A 20677-nucleotide genomic window follows, 5' to 3' on the forward strand; every position below is an offset into this window, starting at 1 on the left:
GTCTTTTGCAATATTTCATATCCAAGTTGGGACATTTGGATGGGTTGATATCAAAATGGTTAAAACCCTGGTTGGATGGTTGGGCTGAGAAGGTGATGGTCAATAGGTCATACTCTACTGTGAAGCTGGTACTAAGTAGGGTAATGCAGGGGTCTAGCCTGATACCCCTCCTGTTTAGCATTTTTTCAATGACTTGGAAAAGGTGATGGACTGCTTGCTCATAAAGTTTGCAGATGAGACTAAATTAGCCAGATCATTCAGAAGGACCCAAACTGTGTGGGGAAGTGGGTCAACAGCAGCCCAGTGGTATTCAGCAGGGCCGAAGGCAGAGCCCTGCCCCAGGGAGGACGAGCCTGGCAGCCACACAGGCTGGGGCCTGCCCGCCTGTGGAGCAGCTCTGCCGAAAGGCCCCAGGGCCTGGTGGGCAGTGAGCTGGGCACAAGCCAGCAGTGCCCCGGCTGCAGAGATGGCCAGCGGCCTCCTGGGCCGTACCAACGGGGACGCAGCCAGTAGCTCATGGGAAGTGAGGGATTGTCTCCTCTGCTCAGCACTTGTTAGACCATATCTGGAAGACTGTGTCCAGTTTTATTGCCCCCCAATAGAAGAAAGAGATTGATAAACTGTCAAAAGTTCACCAGAGGGCCACCGAGATGGTCAGGGGCTGGAGCACCTGCCCTGTGAGGAGATGCTGAAGGAGCTGGGCTGGTTCAGCCTGGGGAAGTGATGACTTCGGGGTTCCTATCAGCAGCCTGCTCATCCCTCTGAGGAGTGTATCAAGAAAGCACAGCCAGGCTCTTCATAGCATTGCATGATGGGATGAAGTGAGACAGCAGGCTTATCTTGAGACAGTGAAACTCATACTGGATATAAGGAAAAACTTCTCCGTGCAGGACAGTCAGGTGGTGGGGCAGGTTGCCCAGAGAGGCTGTGCAGTCTCCATCCTTGGGAACTCTCAAAACCCAAATGAATAAAGCCCTCAGCAGCATGGTCTGAGCTCAGAGCTGACCCTGCTTTGCACAGGAGGTTGGACAAGTGACCCTCGGAGATCTTCCAACCAAAAGTATTCTACGATTATATGGTTTTTTACCTGTGTGTGTGTGTCTGCATATGTGTGTGTATATATATACCTATGTATTCTGAGTAATGAACAATGAGTTACAGTTGTTTTGCAAAGTATGTTCTTGGATTCTAAAAAAAAAAAAAAATCTATCCGTGTTGCTCAGCCCCTCTAGTTGAAGGGCCAGAAATACACTCATTATGTTTCAATTGATATTTTTAATTATGGTTGGTATTTCTGAGCCATTTACATGTGAGAGCTAGCCTGTTGGTAAGTGGCATTTAGATAATGAAGTGTTGCATCCCTTTTCAAGACAGCACAATTCTGTTCTAATATATTAATAGATAGTTTTAGCCTATACTGGGGCTCTGTCTCTTCACTGTTCCTTTCACCTTTTGAATCTGCTGGATAATTTTAATCAAATTTGAAGGACAGATAGATGTCTCAGAAATAAGTAAGTGATTGAGTGGAGTGACCAAATTAGTCCCTCTGTTGAGGGAAAGGCAGGCACAGCTCAGCCATTACATGACTTTTCATTACATCTTTTTTGGGGGGCTTTATGCAAGTAACGATGTCCTGTTTTACTCCATGGTCATAAGGACCATAACAGGGCAGCTGGGTTACTGGGGTGAGGAGAGGTCTCTGGAGCCAGGGAAGAAGAGAGGGAACAGCAGAGGACTTGGACCTGCAGGAAACCAAGCTCCCCTTGTTCTGCAGCTCGCCTTCTGAGGATAGGCTTTTCGGTGGTTTTCAAAGTGCTTTGGAGGATACCGTGATCCATTTCACGTGATCCATGGTCTACATTGTGTGATTTCACTAATGTCACAAGGTAGTAGAGTTGATTTCTAGTTTAGGGCTCATGCTTTGGTGTCCTGCTTTGAGCATCTGAACGCTGATGACTGAACTTCTGTCATATAAGGAGGACCCATCTGAAAATAAAATAGGTCCATAGCAAGAGTCACTATGGAAAATAACTACAGCTTCTGTCTCAAAGAAACTGAATAACCCCCAAACCTCTAAACAGCTTATGTGGTAAGATAAGTGTAACAAGACCTGATCCTGAAGCCCTCTCTTCAGTGGCTGTGCTCGGCTCTGCATGGCCAGCTGGGGTCAGCCTGTGTCCAGCTGAATACCTCATTTCTCCACTAAAGGTTGAGGACACAGTTTCACTCGCTTCTCCAGAAATAACAGCTTTCATCACTTCCTTTACCCATTTTATCATGTGTTCACGGTAAGAGCAGGAGCACACATGCTGTTTCTGGCACAGAGGAGGAAATAACCAGCTGGGGGGGCAGCTTCTTTTGGGGACAGTGCTGCCTTAAACTGCTTGTGAAACTACAGCCTCAGGCATTCTTGAGCTTTCTGTTTCACCATCTGAAGGGATGCCATTGACACATTTTTTTTTAAAGCTTCTGAAGAGCGTAGTCTGTTTTTTGAGGAATGTGTTAGGTATCTTAGATATTTATGTAATTATACTAATGAAGTAGTTTTATTTATTGTTTTCTGAGGAAATGCTTGGTATTTTTGGATTCATGTTCTTCAAAGAGAGGAGATTAATTTCCTCTTAAGATTTTGAATATGATTTTTTCAAATGTCTTCAGAGGAAAAAGTAAACTTGAAGAGTGATTACAGAATATTGGCTAATTAGCTATAGTGTAACTGCTTTAATTACTTTTATCCCTGAAGCCACATGACTGTGCAGATGACTAGCAGATGACTTATTTAAAAAAAAAAAAAGGAAAAAAAAAAAGACATGTTCACACTGCAAGGTTAATGAGCCTAATTAAATATAGTTTTCCTTAGCCAGATACTAAATCATGAAGCTTGGGGGAGTGGAGGAGGGGGAGAATCCAAAGGCAGTCAGTTCTATTTCAAATAATGGTTTTATTCTGATTTTTAATGGAAAAAAAAAAAAAAAAAGCTGGAATTGTGAGTGATTTTTCTGAATAGAGACATTTACATTTAAAGATTTGGTGAGACCTCACATGGCAAACTTTGAAAGTCTATTTAGAGACAATTACTCTGAGACATATTTGTTTTCACTTGCCCACTGCTTTAATTAATGGAGAAGTGGGCTTGAATAAAAGGTCTGTGTTAGATAGAAGTCTCCATCTGCTTCTGCATATCACCAGAACCTTTGTCCTTCCTCACTGTGCATTTTTTTCATTACACCATTTTATTTCCTTTAGTAAGCTGCATAATGTCTCACATTAAGCTGTACTGACAGGATGGAGTTCTCATTTCTTTTTAATTATTTTAAATTTATTTTAAGTTTTCTGCCTTTGCTGTGCACAGTGGTTCAATATCCCACATTCAAAAATGTACTTGGCGATCCAAATGCTATGGTCTTTCAAGGAAACTTGCATCTCGGGCACAAAAATTAGATATTGAATCTTCTTGAGTTGCCATGCCTCAGCCTCCTTTGTGACTAGTCTGGAGTTATTTAAAACAGAAGGTAAAATGTGTTGCACAATGAAAAGGGCTTAAGCCAATGAATTTCATTGTATTTGCAAAGAACTAAGAACATGCAATCAGCTACTGCTGATCGGCTGATATGTGGTTAACTTTCACAGGTGACTTTGAACAAAGATGAGTCAGCAAAAGTAGTAGCTTCTTTTTCACTTCCACTTTTCTTCCCCCTCTTTTCTCTCATTGATTGTGAAGTTCTTAAACATTACTTTCCCAACTCCCCCCACCCCCGCAAAGGGTATTACACTTGACTGTTTCTTTTAAGCTAATCTAGTGTGCAATGCTCCATTTCCTGCAGATATTACTCGGACCTTCTGAGAAGCTATGCTCAAAAGTCAGGTAGGGGCAGATACACTAACAGTATGTTTCTACCGAAGTCCAGCACAAGATGAATCAGACTGAATCTGCTCCAAATAATAAGTAACGAAAGGCTAACCTACTCATGGGGAAAATTTTGGTTCTTTCACTTAAATTCAGATTTATGCCCCAAGAACCAAGAAGATGAGAATTTTCCATGTTTAACAAACTGGATGCTGTCTCCATAGTCTTCCTAACTCTTCTGTAGAAGACAGTAGTTTTTATAAATTAATTATTTAGTTGGATTTCTTGGTTATTTTTCATAACGTAGAGAGAATAGGTTAAGGTAGAGTAACTGAAGTTTCTGAATCCATATTAGAGAGCGAGAAGCTACGTACTTCATCTGAACTGCTTGCTTTGATTTTATCATGTTTTCCAAAGGGGCTGAAAGATCACCATGTGCCCAGTAGGGTTCAAAAGTTACCTTGATAAATTGGATCATGATCAAATGATTCCACCTGAGCACTTGGCATATAGTAGGAGAATCACAACACAGAGTTTGTGTTTCCTTCATTTATTTATTTCTTTATTTGTGTTTTCCTCCCCCATAAACTTTGTCAAATGTTGCCTATTAACAGCTCCATGGGAAGTGATGTATGCTCGCTGCTGATCACATAGGAGCCTCAACCTTAAAGCAACTGTGGAGTATGTAGAGGTTTCACTGGCTTATATTTCAGCTGTCTGTGTTTATATGGTTTGCATTTGTTGAGGTTCAAAAAGAAGGAAAATTCTAGCCATGGGTTTTGTAGCAATAGCTTTTCTCACCTGCTTTCTACATGTCAGTTGAGCTTCATGCTTTTGGGGCAGAATGGGTAAGCCTGTGGCTTTGAAAGTGGAGAGAAGTAAAGAGGGTTTCTTGTTCGACTGGTTTGCAACTTTGCAAGCTCCTCCTTTTCTTTTTCGCCATACAGCGAGACTGATGCTAAAGTCTTAAGGAAATCCTTAAATTCCTTAGGATTCCTTTGAAATTTCTTCTTTGGTTTAACTTCTTTTGCTTTTGGCCAACATGTTGTCCTTGCAGGTACTGCTCATTTAATTACTTGTATGTGGTAATAGGAAAGTGGTAGCAAGGTGGCTTACTGTGGTCAGAACAAGATTTCATATAGCTGTGTTTCAGGCTTTTTTCCTGCATTTCCACTGAGTCATCTTTACCCTAAATTGGTTTCTCCAGAGCTTTTTGTAAATCTAATTAGGAAAACAAGCTTGTATTTACATATACTTTAGCTAGTATATTAGTTCTGCACTTTTTTTGGCTATTAAAACTGTAAAGTAGGAAGAAAAAAATTTGAGGATAAGATTTCTGTACAAAATTAGTGATTTTGGCTATCAGCTTTTTTGAAAGTTTTAAACCTTTTTTAATCAATGTGCTCAAGGGAAATGCAAGTTTAATACAGTAGTGAAGACTTGTAGAGGTGAGACGCTCTTAATAAATTAAGTCACCCAGAATTATTATCTCTTAGTATCTGAGCCCATGTCCATATACTGACCTTAACTGATGATGGTATGTGATGATTGATGGTGGTGATTTGCTGATGAGTGGTGGTGAATGATTGTTGATGTTGTCTTAAGAGTATTTTCATGGATTGTTTATATGATTAGTATTTACAAGAATTATTTATGTTTTGGGATATGAGAGATTTTAAAGATGATATGATTTCTTTTTCCTGTGTACTTCTGTGAGCAGTTTGTGTTTAGTAACATTCAAAATTATGCTTTTGGTTTATCATACTAAGCAGATATTTCAAGATTCAAGGGCCCGAACCCTCAGTTCTCCTTTATTAGTCAGTTACCATTCGTTAAGGAGTGTCCAATTTTTGGTGCTTCTGTTTTTAGACAGTAACATTATTTTAGTAAATGCTGAGTATCTGCTTCTCTTTGGGTCTGGAGGTTGTTTATGGATAGTGAAACTCATGTGAGCCAGGCTGTCTGCAGCGGGCATCTGCAGGAATTCACGTGTTGAAGATGTTGCCTTGAGTCCTCCAGGGTGCTTGGCAAGGTGAGCACTTCTCAGGCCAGCATCCATCTCAGTAGCTTCCAGGAAGATATGTTGCCCAGCAGTTCAATGCTTTTGGAAACTTGCAGTTAGTCAGGCCCTAGTAGCAAATTCAGTAAAATTAGCTCTAGACAATAACAACTGAAATGCTTTGTTATGCAAGGGTCTGTCCAGAGGTTTAGGTGACTGTGTGAGGTACAGTTCCTGTAAACAAAGGTTCACGCACATAAAAAATGCTGTTGTATCCTGGGTGCCAGCAGACAAGCAAAGGACTGAATAAATGTTACCATATTCTGGAATCAAGAAGTAAATCAGGAGCCAATGGCAGAAGGCTGGTTTGTGGGCTTTTTTATATGCCACAGATATAATAACCTTCATAGTCCAGGACTGGCAACATAGTGTCTCTCATCAGCAGTAATTTAATTCAACAAAAAATGCTGTGTGAAACATCCAGTTCACAGATCATACCCTAACAGAAGTTAATGCAATAGCATTTTGGACTGGTGATAAATACGCAAGCCCTTAAAAGGACATTGTCGTGGTTTAACCCCAGCCGGCAACTAAGCACCACACAGCCACTCGCTCACTCCCCCCTGGTGGGATGGGGGAGAGAATCGGAAGAGTAAAAGTGAGAAAACTCATGGGTTGAGATAAAGACAGTTTAATAGATAAAGCAAAAGCCGTGCGCACAAGCAAAGCAAAGCAGGAAATTCACTCAACTACTTCCCATGGGCAGGCAGGTGTTCAGCCATCCTCAGGAAAGCAGGGTGCCATCACGCCAAACGGTGACTTGGGAAGACAAACACCATCGCTCCGAACGTCCCCCTCTTCCTTCTTTTTTCCCCAGCTTATATGTTGAGCATGACGTCATATGGTATGGAATAGCCCTTTGGCCAGTCTGGGTCAGCTGTCCTGGCTGTGCTCCCTCCCAGCTTCTTATGCACCTGGCAGAACATGAGAAGCTGAAAAGTCCTCGACTAGTGTAAACTCTAGTCAGCAAGAACCAAAACATCAGTGTGTTATCAACATTATTCTCATCCTAAATCCAAAACACAGCACTATACCAGCTACTAAGAAGAAAATTAACTCTATCCCAGCTGAAACCAGGACAGACACAAAAGCACAACATGCTCTTCAGAGGTCCCAAACCAAGCTACAACTTTCTTCTGAAGTCCCACACAGTATATGAAAAGAACACAGAAATAGGTGAAAATTTCTCCTTTTTTTCCCCACCCCAGAACTTGGCTGGATCTCAAAAGTGCACGTGAATCGACCTGCAGTTGTGTCGCACACAGAACGAATTAAAAAATGGAGAACTGTGAAAGGTAATTGGCAAGTAAGTGCTCTTTTTATGCATTCCGTTCCTGTATTTTTAAAGCAGTCACTTTCCCTCTCCAGGCTGCAATATTGAATTTTTTTCAAGATGCATGTAAACTTAAAAGATGTGCTTGTCCATGTCTTATTTTAATAATTTGTATTTGATGATGATGGGATGGAATAAGGTGATGCATTAATCCAAACAAGTTAAAAGCCTTATAACTCATGAGTGGCAAAACTGCAAATGAATTTAAGTCATCTTTATTCATGAGTGGATTAAATTGTATATTACTATCCCACCACATTTATTCTGTTTCCCAGATGGACTTCTCTGCACACTGCCTTCTTATTTTTTAATTTTAAAGCTGTAAGATATGATCATGGTACCTGTCAAGTTTGACCTACCTGGATGATTTTTCTTTACTTAGACATCCCTAACATGTGTGATTTCTTTGCTTAACTAGTTCTTACCTAAAACTCAAAAATCCTGACTGGCTATGGCACTGGGGAGGGTGGGGGGGAGAAGGAAAAAAAAAACAATAAAAAAAAAAAGGCTACTAATGTTAAGGGGGATGATGTCTCAACTCCTGAAATAAGGTAAATGATCAGTTATTGTCCATCTTAGTATAACATAGGTTCATGTAAGCCACCGCTAAAGCCAGTGGTGCAAATGAACTTTTCTTCAAGGCTATCTTGTATTCACTGAACACACACATTTAGTGTCTTAGCAGTTACTGTCAACCTCTGCTGTTTACTGCCCCTCTGGCAGAACTGGCAGATACTAGCCCGGTGTGCATGTTGCTTTCTCCAGTTTGTACATGAGAATGGTAATGCAAAGCCATCAGCTCAGCAATGTAAGCTAGTAAGTTCTGCAAACCAGAGCTGGTGAGGCACAGCCACAGGCTGATTCCTGCCACCTCAGCGGCAGGATGGGAAGCACTGGGAGGGGAACAGCAGGCAGAGCTGGCTGCAGGATGCCGTAAGTGCTTTGGCAGCGTTCAGCCAAGGGCATGGTCTGAGAAATGCCGTGGAGCAGACCCGCAGCTCCCAGTGAGCTCTCAGCCGTGGGTTTGTAACCGTTGTCCAAAGGACAAGTTGATTCTTCCTTCACCGAGCAGCTGTTCTGCAAGCAAATGTGTGTCTTCCTCCCCTCTGCAAGCTACACAAATCATTTACTTGCAACAGTAACTGTTAACGTGGAAGCAAGAGGAAGGAGACACTCGAGGATCGATCTTAACAGTCCAACGTAGCGGAACAAAGCAAGAATCACTTAATTATACTTAATTCTTCAAGAAACTGTTCAAAATAGTTGGTATCCTGAGCTTAGCATATCGGGCAGCCATTCTGGGTTGGCTGAAGCTGTGTTCACAATGAGCACAGATCTTGCAGACGACAGTTTGGGGATAATTTGATGTAACTGTGTAAGATCCTACTGGAAGGTGATAGAAAACAACTTCCTGCCTGTTACATGAACCTGAAAGTCTGTGCTTTGAATGTTATGATTAAATAAAAAATGGACATAAACTGAGGAAAGTTAGAAATTAGCTCAGTGTTTCCCAAGAGTTTCTTAGACATAAAAAGTCACTTGATACCAAGTTTAGCAGTCCACTGGCTCTGGGTTGGGAAATAGTGGCAGTGAGAAAATCCAGAGAGTATTCCATAACCTTGGCTATCTTCATATACTGCAGGTGCAGTAATGTAAAAAGTAAGTATTCTGATTTGACAGAAGTTACTATATAAAGAACTAAAGGAATAGAGAGCCACAGGCTTTGATTACAAAGAATCATTGGGGAAAAAAGGGATTTAGTGTCACTCCCTTGACATGGCTGTAGGACAAATGTTTAATTATTACTAGCACTTTTCCACTCTCCTGCGTAGTAACACTGGTACTGAGCTACTCGAGTGAGGTTTTACTTTGAAGAATGCCAAGAGGTTATTTTCAGAAGCATCTCTCCTGTATTTGAACACTGTCATTGCAGTCATGATAGTCATGTGCTGTTTATTTCACAGAGATGATTTTGAACCTTTACATGTTTGAATGTAACTAGCACTACAGATTCAAATTTTGAAGCCCATTTCCCAAAATACTCATTTGAAAAACCCTTTTAAAAAAATGAAGTTCATACCAGTTCTTGCAACTCCCTGACTATATCTGTCTTGATGACTTTATGATTCATCTCATAAGAGATGAGACAAAAATTCCCTCTAGTGAAGGATAAAAAAATCCAAGTATAAGAAACTTAAAGCCATTTAAAGTGAAGAACCCTTCTGAAGTATTATAGGGTAAAAGCAGCTATCAGTTAGAAACAAGCAGTCAAGCTTAGACTAACAAAGGCCAGTAACGGTTCATTACTGTTCAGTCACCCCAAAGTAGCTTTCAGTGTAACGTTCCTTGCAGGTTTAGAAAGGAGACTCCCATCAGCAAAGTGTGAAAGGTTTGTAGGCTGGCCAGCATCTTAAGATTTGCAGAGTAGTACCTCCATGGAGAAACAACAGATTTTGCTGCCTGTACTGACAAATCATGTCACAGAGCAGAGCAGTCAGGGAGGGACTTTATGGACTCAAGTGGACTTTGCTATTGCAAACTCTCCCCTTGTTGAACACGTGCCTACTAAGAGATGTCAGCTTTTAGTGAAGTCATCACTGTAAATGAGAATTTGCTGGAAGACTTTCAGCAAATATTTCAAAATAATATATTAAGCTTAATTTTTGTTCAGCAAAAAATCTCAAAAAAATTTTAGTTGTGTTTCTGTTCCCTTCTCCGACTTTTAAAATTCTGTAGCATTTTCATCTAAAGAGTGCTTTAGCCCTGTCACTTAGCTCTTGCTTTTGTTTTCTGCATGAAATAATTACAGTTGTTTTTTATTCCCAATTCACACAAAAGAAAGTGGAAACATCTGGAGTCTAGACCCTAAGTTTTAAGAAGCCTGGGTTCTTATAACCCCCCACTGATTCCATGTTTCACTCTCACGGCAGGAGAAGCATGCAAACATGCAAGTGTGCGAATTGCTGATGTATGCTGATCTGGTTGTTGGCAATTGCAAACCTGTGCTCCTCTTGAAGCATGTGTATAACTTTTCATGCGTGCAAGCTTTAAAGATACAGACATACTACAGAACAGAGCATATTATAACACTGAGGTTCCTCGCATAGGTGATATTTTTATCTTTGTCTTAGAGAAATTTGAAACAAGATGCTTTTTGTCCAGATAAAAATGTTTGTCTGATTCTTAGAGTCCCATTTAGTAGTTAGCTTTTGCACCAAAAATTGGAATTAGATCCTTTGATTCTGAGAGAGCTGACTTTTGATTCCAAATCCTTTCTGTGCTGTTAGATACTGCTCAAGACATGAACAAATATCTGCCATCCCTGTCTGTCATAAACCATTCTTTGCATATCATCCATGTTATATACCGTATGTTTACTTATTCTTAGAGTGAGAGCCAGGCTTCTGATTCCTACATCCTCTAAGTCAGTTTGGTTTTGGAAGCGTAAATTGAAATATTGTATTCCTTGCTTCACTCCCTGTGTAGGCTGCTTGGCTGCTGAAAGCTGTCACCTGCATAGACCTTACCACTCTTTCAGGCGATGATACTCCTTCAAATGTTCACAGACTGTGTTTTAAAGCGAAGCATCCCATCAGAGAGGATCTGTTGAAAGCCTTGGATATGCATGACAAAGGTATGATTGGTTTTGTTGTGTGTTTTGTGTAGAGAAAATGTCTGCATTTCCTTGGTATTTTTTCAATTTTCAGTTGGGTGTAAAAACGGCCTTCTCTTCCTGTAATGGAAGCAGTTATGGTAGGCAACAGTGCAGAGCCAATAGTCTTGAGAGAACGAACTAGGTCCTATATGGTCTTAATCAAAGCAACTGTCTTAAGTTCTAACTGCAAAATATCTACTCCTTTGAGTTAATATAAGAATAAAAGGAGAAAAAAAATGCATTCTTAGTTTGGAAACCAAAGTGAAGCATGGACTCAGGGTGACACTGTAAGTTATGATACCCGATGAGCAAATTTGATATGGAAGCCAGAAGTGTGTAACCTCAGTGTATGTCTTTTAATAATTGTGCACCAAGGTGAAAATAATTGAGTATTCTGTTAACCTGCTGATGTCCTTACTAAATTGGAGAAGGGGGGAATGTTCATGTGACTCCTTTGGATTTCATGCTTAGCTGCTGTTGCTGTATGTAACTATTGAGCCTGCCTGCCACTTTGCCTGTCAGAAAAGATGCATTCCATAGTCCGAAGCATGTTATTTTTACTTCAGAGGACATTCTCTGTTACCTGCTTGTTTCAGTAGTTAAGATAGGAAACATCTTTGCAGCCCAGTCTACTTTGAAGAATCAGTCCTGTAGTGAGTGTATGTGGTTGTGTGCATATCACGTATACACACGCGCGCGCACACACATAGAGTTCCCAGCTAAGTCAACAGAGTTGAAGGGGCAGAAGACAGTCCTTAAGAACTACTGGTATAACTTTCATTGGTATTACTCAAGCAGGCTCCATCTGAAGTCCCAATGTTACACCCAAGGCTGAACATGCTTCAACCTCAGAGCAAATTGAGACTGTTAATATAAATATCAATAAAACCTTTTTATATCTGAGCAGCTCTTCTGAATTTTTCCACATGTAATCACTGATGTGTCAGTGAATAATATTTGACTTTTGTCCTGCCATGTTGGCCTTACGATGATCTAGCAAACACAAAATCTCAGTGACATTTGGGGCATGCTTTTGTTATTGAAATATTCCAGTTTTACGTGGGCATTGGTCCACTAATTGAAGTCATATGATGTAAAACCAAAGGGGAATCAGGCCTCTGGTTTTAAGCCATACACATAAAATATCAAAGATTAGTCTTTTTTTAAAAACTTTGATTTATGGACTCTTCAGAAAGTTGAAGTATTAAATATAAGGTCAATTATCTGAGACTTTGAGAGAATAGCTTTTTAACTAGAAATGCAGTAGGACTGCATTAACATAAAGACTGCTCAGTTGCTGCTGGGCTCAGTCTGGCTCAACAAGTAAGGACAGAGCTTGCCAGTGTGGTTTCTCTCACAGTAATTTGCTGACTAAGCATGCCTTAACTGTCCATGTTGGCATTAAACAGTGAATGTGTCGATAAAAATCTTGGCATTTTAATGCCTGCTAATGCAAACTTGCTCCTAGGGTCAGGTGAAGGAACATGAGGGATGTAACAATATGGAGAATCACCTGAAGTGCTTGAACAATAAAACAGGTATCCTTAGTGTAGGTGCTTAAGATCCTTGTGAGAATGCAGAAGTGGGAGATGCAAACAATGCTCACAGGCTCATAATATGGATTGCACTAGAGAAGGTGGAAATGTATACATGTGAAAAAGTGAACTGTGGCTTTTGCAGGTATTACTGTCGGAGCAGTTTGTGTATATCCCACAAGAGTCACCGATGCTGTTAATGCCCTAAAGGCTGCTGGTTGTAACATACCAGTAGCTTCAGGTACGTTTTATTCTAAAATATCCAATTCAATATTTTGATGCTATAAAATATGTAGAAAAATCCAGAAGTTTGGACTTGCCTTTTTTTTTTTTTTTTTTCAGAGAGTAAGGTAAAAAGGTAGCAAGTGGAAGGAAGGGAATGGAGGGGAGGATTTGCGCTTGGTACAATCTTTTGTTTTCTTTCAACTTCAAGCTTATCAGCAATTCCAAGTCTGTTTTACTGGAAGCTCTTCAAAGACGTCCTTGAGATCTGTCAGCATTTCCCTCACCTGAATAGAAGAAATTGCAATAGTGTGCAGGACAAATTATCAGTAGACACTAAGTAGACAATAATAATAAAACTGCAATATGAGTTCTAATAACAATTTTTTCCCTATCAGTTGTTTGGCTTTTAAGTATAATCCTACAAGCTGAATTCAATGAAGATGTGTTCAGAGGCAAGGGTTATTGCCTGCTGAGCAGCCCGCAGGTTCAGGACTTGTACTTGCCAATCTAATAGTGGCAGCTCTTCTCCAGTCATCACACAACAGACAAGTCCTGAATCTACGATAGGCAAGAAGTAGAATCAAAGAATTATGCAGGTTGGAAGGGAGCTCTGGATGTCGTCTGGTCCAACCTCCTGCTCAAAGCAGGGGCTAAGCTTTGAAGTTAGATCAGGTGTTTAATGCCAAGATCCATGTTTTCTGGTTGTGGGTTTTGTTGTTGTTGTTGCTATTATTGTTGTTTCATTGTCATGTAGGGAAAAATACATACTAAATGCATTTATATGTCAGAGAGAAAGAGGATCTCTTTGTCAGAGATCCTTTTTGTCGTTAATTCTTCCATTTCCAAAGTTACCTTTGGGTTTTGTATTTAAACACCATAAAGGTAATCTTAAGTAGACCTCATTGAAAACAATTTTTGCTGTATTGTGATTTAGCTGTTAAACACATTACTGGAATTTAACTTGAAATATTACTTAAAAGAATTGGGGACAATGAAAAATGTGTGTATTGCTTCATATATGAGTTGACTCATTGTTTGCTCAGTTCTGCTGGAGGCAATAGATATTGTGCTTTCTTATGTAGGCTGCTTTGGAAAAAAAGTAGGCATGTTAAAGAGGCCTTTTTGTGAGATGCACTTACTGTCTTGCTGGACATTGGTTCCTGAGGGAAGAGCAAATACTTCTTGTGGATGAAGAGAGGGTAGGATGAGGTACCTTTAGATTTTTTGAATTGTGGTAGGGATAAAAAAAGGAATAACTTTCAAACTTTTTGGTGTATTATAGGTATTTGCAATTTTATGTTCAATTTATAAAACATTTTCTTCCCTTGACCTGCATCCTCCTTCTTGCTAGTGGCTGCTGGGTTTCCATCTGGACAAACTCCTCTAGAAACCAAACTGGCCGAAATAAGGCTAGCTGTGGAATATGGTGCCAGAGAGATTGACATTGTCATTAGCAGGAGTCTGGTGCTGACTGGCCAGTGGGAAGGTAAGTACCCACCCTTCGGCAAGGAACCTTAGCCTGTGTATGTGCACGTGCAAGCTCTTCTTTGTCCCTTCCCCTGGTTTCCACATCAGTCCTTGAAGAATTTGGTCCCTCCCCTCAAACTGACTGATAATCTGGGGCACTGAACTAAATAAAAACTATTTAACTAATTTATGACTACTGGTCGGATTTTTTTTTTAAAAGAATGCTGTTACAAGTTCTGTCAGGTTGGGTATTCAGAATGACTTTCTGTTTTGGTAATTCGGGTCTATTCCTTCTGTGCCTTTAGAGGTTTTTGTGTACAGGATTAAAAAATAGCATGTGGAATGGAAGTTAATGACTATGGTCTAATTATTTGAACAGTTTTGTTAAAGCCCCCAAGGGGCTGCTAATGTAGATGATACCTTGTTAAATATACATGTTTCAATTCTTGACAAAAATATGTATTTTAGTTGTTCTTGTTTCCCTGAAAGTTGAGGGTACAAATTGACTGTTCATATTATTATTGATGTTCTTGTGCCTGTAGACTACTACTAATTAGTAAGAACAATATTGCTGAAGATGGTTTTTGCTCTAATTGCCTCCTTAATGTACTGTGAATGGTTTGCCTAAGTGCTGACAATGCTCCTATAACTAATCTCCATGTGAATGTAAACACGTTGTCTTGGAATGAATCTTCCATTTAGTTGTATAATGCATTGCCATAATAGCCTGTTTGCTTGGAAGACTTTATGAAGGACCCCTTCTACCTGAGTTTGGTTAAGGAAGTACGATCATCATGGTAACAGATCATATTTTCTGATTTTGGTATTCCTTCAATTAGCAGTTAGAACTCAACCAAAAACCAAGTTTCTGCATCTGTGTCTTCAGGACTGGTATCCTGGTTTCCACTTGCTCTAACATCTTGGCCTCTTTTGTAGTATTTACCATCTCCATTCTTTTGCTCTTAAATATATGCAGCTTTACAAATGTTTGACTTCTTGAGAATGGGCATTGTTGCAGACATTTGTTTCTTTCAGAATAGCTATTTAAGTTCAGGTATGGCCCCAGAAGTTGCTAGAATATGGAGACTGGGTGATTGAGCGGTTTTAAATAAGACAGAATGATGGTCAAATTTTGTACCAGCTGGCAGCAAGAGTATACACACACCTTCCTATGCTGTATCTTTGTTAGGGTCTACACTATGGTCTACAAAGGAGGTGCCCTCTCCAGCAGCTGCGCTCCACTGGGAGCACATACAGGTCTTGGATACAAAATGAGCTGAGTCAGTGATCTGTCACCAAGACTAAAAAAAGACCACTAAACTGGACTTGAGCAGGAACTTGCAATTGTGTCTGAAAAGTCTGTCTTGTAGCAATTTCTGACGTAATTGTGGTTACCATGCTTCAGACTTCATGGTACAAACTGCAGTTAAGTGCAAGTTGCATAGAGCAGAGATCAGAAAGTTAGTGCAGGCAGGCAGTTGCAAATGCAGGCTCGAGGTTATGTTGCTGAGGATTCTGTGAAGGAGAACTCAGAAGAGAAATACAGGGCTGGATTCAGAGAGAAAGTTTATATCGGTGATTGAAATGAACCAGACATACATTGCTAGGTTTTTCTATATGGGAAACAAGTTGTTTTCTGTGGTCATAAATTACAGGGGAGGAGTACACAGACATAGAAATGATGGATTGTGGTATAAAGCTGTCAGTTTACTAAATAAGTAAGTTAGCAATGACTTTTGATTTGGTATGCATATTCTTTTATCCACAGCTGAAGTTGTGACAAGGTTTAAAGCCATCTTTTTTTTGGCAATGGTTAGTTTACATTTCTTTTACTGAGGGTAGAATTGAAATTATTTCCAAATTTTTTCTGAAAGTTTGTCTATGAACGTGAATCTGTGTATGGCATGTATTTACATGGTCTTGAAAAAAGCTACCTCAGGAACAAAATTTACTTGCCATCCAGATAACGATGCTACAGGGTGAAAAATTCTAATGTTTAACTTGCACATCCAAAAAAATTACTTCACTAGGTGGTCTGAATATTTTGGTGTAAATCTAGTGTTCTGACTTAATGTTTTGCTTTCAATAGATGTATGTTACCTGTGTGAACATGCAGCTTTCCACCCCTATCTAATTATTAGATATGATATACAGCAGTGTATAAAGTACATTTAAGGAAGCTAGAAAGGATGAAGAAGTCTTTTTTAGGCTGGATTCCTACATAAAATTGAAAAAGTCTAGTGCAGTTACTATGCCTGTGTTCAAGGTACTTCATCAACTAGAGCTGCCTTGCAGTTATGACAGAACCTCTGCCTATGCTTATAACACCGGTATATTTTTATCGGTATTTTCTCATCCTTCCTGTCTTCACAACTTCAGGAGTTATTGACAAAAATACGTATGTGGTAGAGTGCTTTATCATACTGTTCATATATTTTTAGCTTTTCTTCTAGCCTGTGCAATAATTGGGGTCACCATGATAGAATAGTGTTGCTTTGTGATTTGTTTCAAAGGTTTGTTTAGTTATTAAATATTTTAGTGTATGTCCAATTATGTCAAGTTATTTTAAAGCAGTTCTTAAATATTGTTGGAACTCTTTATGACACTCAATATATTTTCTAGATCTTTACAAAGTAATTGTTAAGAGTTTTGTAATAGTGCAGAACATGAAAGCAGCTTTATTGGGCAGTTAATTTAGCTTGGAAAATAACATTAAATGAGATTTAAGTTTATGAACTTGTATACCTTTTACAACCTATTAGCTTTTAAAGGAATATTACTTTACAATAGTTTACTCAACCATTGTCTTGTATCACTCGACAAAGTATGTATTAAGCCTAAAAATCTCAATTTAGTGTCTTTAAGCCCAGAATGTGGAGCCTTTTTGTAAAGAGTGATGAAGTTGACCAACAAATTGTTGAAAGAAACTGGATTTTTTTTTTTTCCCCCCTGTTATCAATGAATACGTTAGACTTGCTGTATCTTCTGAAGCTGCCTCGGGTACCATAATGTTACTTCGGGTTCCACAGCTTTTAGCAAACACCTGGACATACCACAATGTAAGCGGGTTCGAGGTCTTGATAACCGATCCTTTGCTCTATGTCGGTTGAAGTTTCCTACAAGAAAAGAGAAAAAAAGTATAAGAAGTTTTAACACAGCTGCATCCATGAAATACATTAGGTATAACCTCATTACGAAAGCTGCCTTTCAATTCTTCTTAATAATTATTCAACTGTGAGTTTAGAGGCTTTGTTCAGGGATTGGGGCCCCCTTTTGTGCCACATACCTTGTAAACAGGGCAGGGAAAATGCACTCCGCACTCCAGAGACTTGGAAAGGACTCCACATGTTGTTCAGAAATATTGTAATTGGATTTACCGTTTTCTAGATGTGCAGGCTGACTTGGGACCTCAAAGTCTAGTTGCACAATTTCTTTCTTATATTGTCAGCAGCAGCTCAGACTCCTGAAGCCAAGTTGTGTTTTCAGTTTCATGTGAATCACTGGAGCCTGGAGTTGCACATATGTGGCTGAGAGCAGAACTGAGAGAGTCGTGTTGTGCTGATAGCCTTGTGCTTGTCATTTTGTTAACAAACCTGCCATTAATGTGCAAGACAGAAGGGATTCCAGCTCATTTTCCGGTTTCCCATCATGATTACCTTGATCTTTTGGTCTAACAGAAATTGAAACACCTTCCCTTCTTGTCTCAGTTTCTACCCTTAACATCAGTCAATGTGACTGACTAAAGAAAAACAGCAAATAAGCTGAATACAAAAAAAGCAACAAAAAAACCCGCCAAACCAAAAAGAAAAAGTGTTTTTATCACTGCATTTTTGGAGAAGAGCTGTTTCATAAAAATTCAAGCTGTGTTTTTCTCCCCTTAATATTTTCATTTCCTGTGCAAGCGATACAGATTATCCCCTTTATTATGTGATGTTTAGGACAAATGTGTTAAACCAAAGCAAAAGGCCATCTAGACAATCTAAGGCAGATTATAGCCAGCAATAATTGTTAGGGATGTTTGCTTGAGAGCTGTGTTAGGGGGAGGCACGTTTTCTGTGGTGCATTTAATAGCTGAAAAAAAATCAATGTAATGTTTGTACTGAATAGTTAGAATTTAGGAAAGCTACAAAAAAAGCCACCTTCCAACACTTATCTTTTATAACAGTGGAATTAAAAGCACAGCTATGAAAGTATTTTTTTCGTTCCTGTAAAATCTGAATTTTTCTTACTTTAATAGATGCATCCAATAAAAGCAGATCTAAAGTTCATGAAAGCAGCAAGATATCTTAAATAAGTGGGTGCAAAGTAGAAGAGTTCTTATGTCACATCTATTTTAACAGCTAAGTCAGTGGAGCTACTACAGACTACGTCGGTGAGCATCTGACTCCAAATATGTTCTATATAAGTTGGCTTGCTTTGGGTTTTAGTTTTTTTGTTTGTTTGCTTGTTTTTCCTGGCTTAAGACTTAGACTTCTTTTGGAATGGATAGCATTGGTGTGTTCGTGCTGTGTTCAAGATGCTACACAGTATTGGCCATTTGCTTTGAGATCTCTTGATTGTCTTTTCCCTCTTTTTAGCAGTCAGAAGAAGAATCTCTTGCAGCCTCTTCATGGTGGTCTTAGCTCACAGCTGAAAACATGCCTGCGGGGTTTTCTGTGATAGAGGTTTTTCCCAAAAGCTTTCTGCCAGTACTGCTAACCAGAGAAGCTCTATCAGTTACTGGTGTTCTGCATAGGTTGCAGATATTCCCAGAACCACTCTGGAGCTCTGCTCCTGCTACTGATCGGCTTGACAGAACTGAGTAGTTAAGTCATGGACTTTTGGCAGCACAGACTGTGCCAGCAGCAGCCCAGGACCCTTTGAAACAGAGTGCATTTTCAAGTGTGATTAACTCCACCCATACTTTAGACATTTGCTGGGAAGTTTTAGGATAGCCAAGTTACTTGTGTCTTGATTTAAATCTGACTGAGCATTGAAACCTCTTTTTTATCTTTGAAAGGGGTTTTTGCGCTTGTTCTGTATCAAAGCAGTGCCTGTTTGTACTGGGACTGGGGTGCTCTGGTTAATTGTCTCTGTCCCAGAGGTAGTTGCGTTTCTATTTGTGCTTTTACTGTAGGGCTGAGAATGTCCTATGAATGCCAGCTATTGTCTGCAATAATGGGTCTCTGAATAAAGAGCAGTATTTATTACCTACACACCTGCCCCATTAAAGTATGCCCACTCTTCCACCACCTCAGCTAACCTGATAGACACGGATGATTGAAGATCCTCAGTTGTTCCTGTCTGTGGGTTGATACATGCTGTCAGATAGTGAGACTGTTCAAATGATCTTGGCACTAATTGCATATAAAAGTACCTTCCAGCAATAGGGAAGATGCTGTAGCTATGGTACTAACTCCAGTGAACAACAGCTATGAGGATATAATTTCTTTTCATGGAATCCAACCTATATGTACATTTTGTTGATTTTATTTTCACGTTTTTGGTGGCGTATCTTAAAGGTAGAGAAAACTCGAGTCTTTTCTTCTTGTTACCAAAACTAGAAGAACATGAAAGCTGCTTTCTCTGGCTTTCCAAAAGCTTTAGGAAAGAGTCAGTCCACAGAAAGAGACTGTGTTTGGATCTAACGTGAGCAGTGTTATCAAACGCACAAGAAAATAGCACAGGTTCTTTGTATTTCCTTTTTGAGTCTTGATTTGATGTAGGTTTCTGGAGCATCATCAATTGATCAATAAAACATGTTAGACTGCATGCTAGTACTGATTAATTCACACCTTTGGTACACAGTAAGAAACAAGGTGAAGCCTGGTGTCTCTAAAGGGACTTGCTAAGTGCATTAGCCAGTCATCTAGTAATGTGTGTAGTGTGTCTCAGAGGACCACCCCAGTGATCCCAGCCCCGGCCGCCTGGTGTGCCGGTGGCATCCATAGGATGCGGCAGCATCGCGGGTGGAGGGGAGGTCCAGCTGTACAGCAGCTGGCAAACCCTACTGTATGTTTCCGAGTCTTGCTTGAGGACTGAGGAGAAAAGAAAGCTAGTATTGCTGAAAAACTTTAGTCTCCGTAGCCATATCCTGGACTTTTTTAGCAAGAAAGATTTGTTAAAAGCTGTATTTTAGCCTTCCATAAACAAACTTTTCAATTATGTGTTTGAAGATTGAATACAATTTGTGAAAAAGACTCTCTTGCAAAGGATCCTGTTTGCTTATTTTGTGTCATTTTTTTTTTTTTTAAATCGAATTCCAGAAATGGTGACTGTACACTGTAAGAGCTGGTTTTCTCCCCACCATTAACACTGGATGAGCTTTGCTCATCCCCAAGTGGCCAGCTTCTAACAGCTATGTTTTGATAATTTCTAGCTATTTTAATCTTCCTATGTTTAAAATTTTGTGGGACCACTGCTGAATTTTACCAAAAAAAGGGTGGGAGGGTTTCCCTGGGCTCCCTGTGTTGCATTACCTGACCAGGTCTGCAAGTTCTAGCCTTTTTTAAAAAACACAGATGGTTATGTCCAAATTTATTCCAGTCCTTACTGACTCTGTGAAAATATAAAACTG

At 39.7% G+C, this 20677-nt stretch overlaps 1 protein-coding gene across 2 annotated transcripts in view; it reads left to right on the forward strand.

Moving 5' to 3' along the window:
• DERA (deoxyribose-phosphate aldolase) overlaps positions 1 to 20677 on the forward strand; it is a 57540-nt gene that overhangs the window by 3789 nt on the left and 33074 nt on the right. For both annotated transcript variants that reach the window (XM_087767365.1, XM_087767364.1), the window contains exons 2-5: positions 7115 to 7212; positions 10726 to 10873; positions 12575 to 12670; positions 14006 to 14140. In XM_087767365.1, the coding sequence (XP_087623491.1) occupies positions 7115 to 7212; positions 10726 to 10873; positions 12575 to 12670; positions 14006 to 14140 (477 nt within the window). The remainder of the gene's footprint in view (positions 1 to 7114; positions 7213 to 10725; positions 10874 to 12574; positions 12671 to 14005; positions 14141 to 20677) is intronic.

This window comes from Nipponia nippon, unplaced genomic scaffold (assembly GCF_047370975.1).
Source record: "Nipponia nippon isolate SJK-2023a ecotype South Korea unplaced genomic scaffold, ASM4737097v1 scaffold_3, whole genome shotgun sequence".
NCBI lineage: Eukaryota > Metazoa > Chordata > Aves > Pelecaniformes > Threskiornithidae > Nipponia > Nipponia nippon.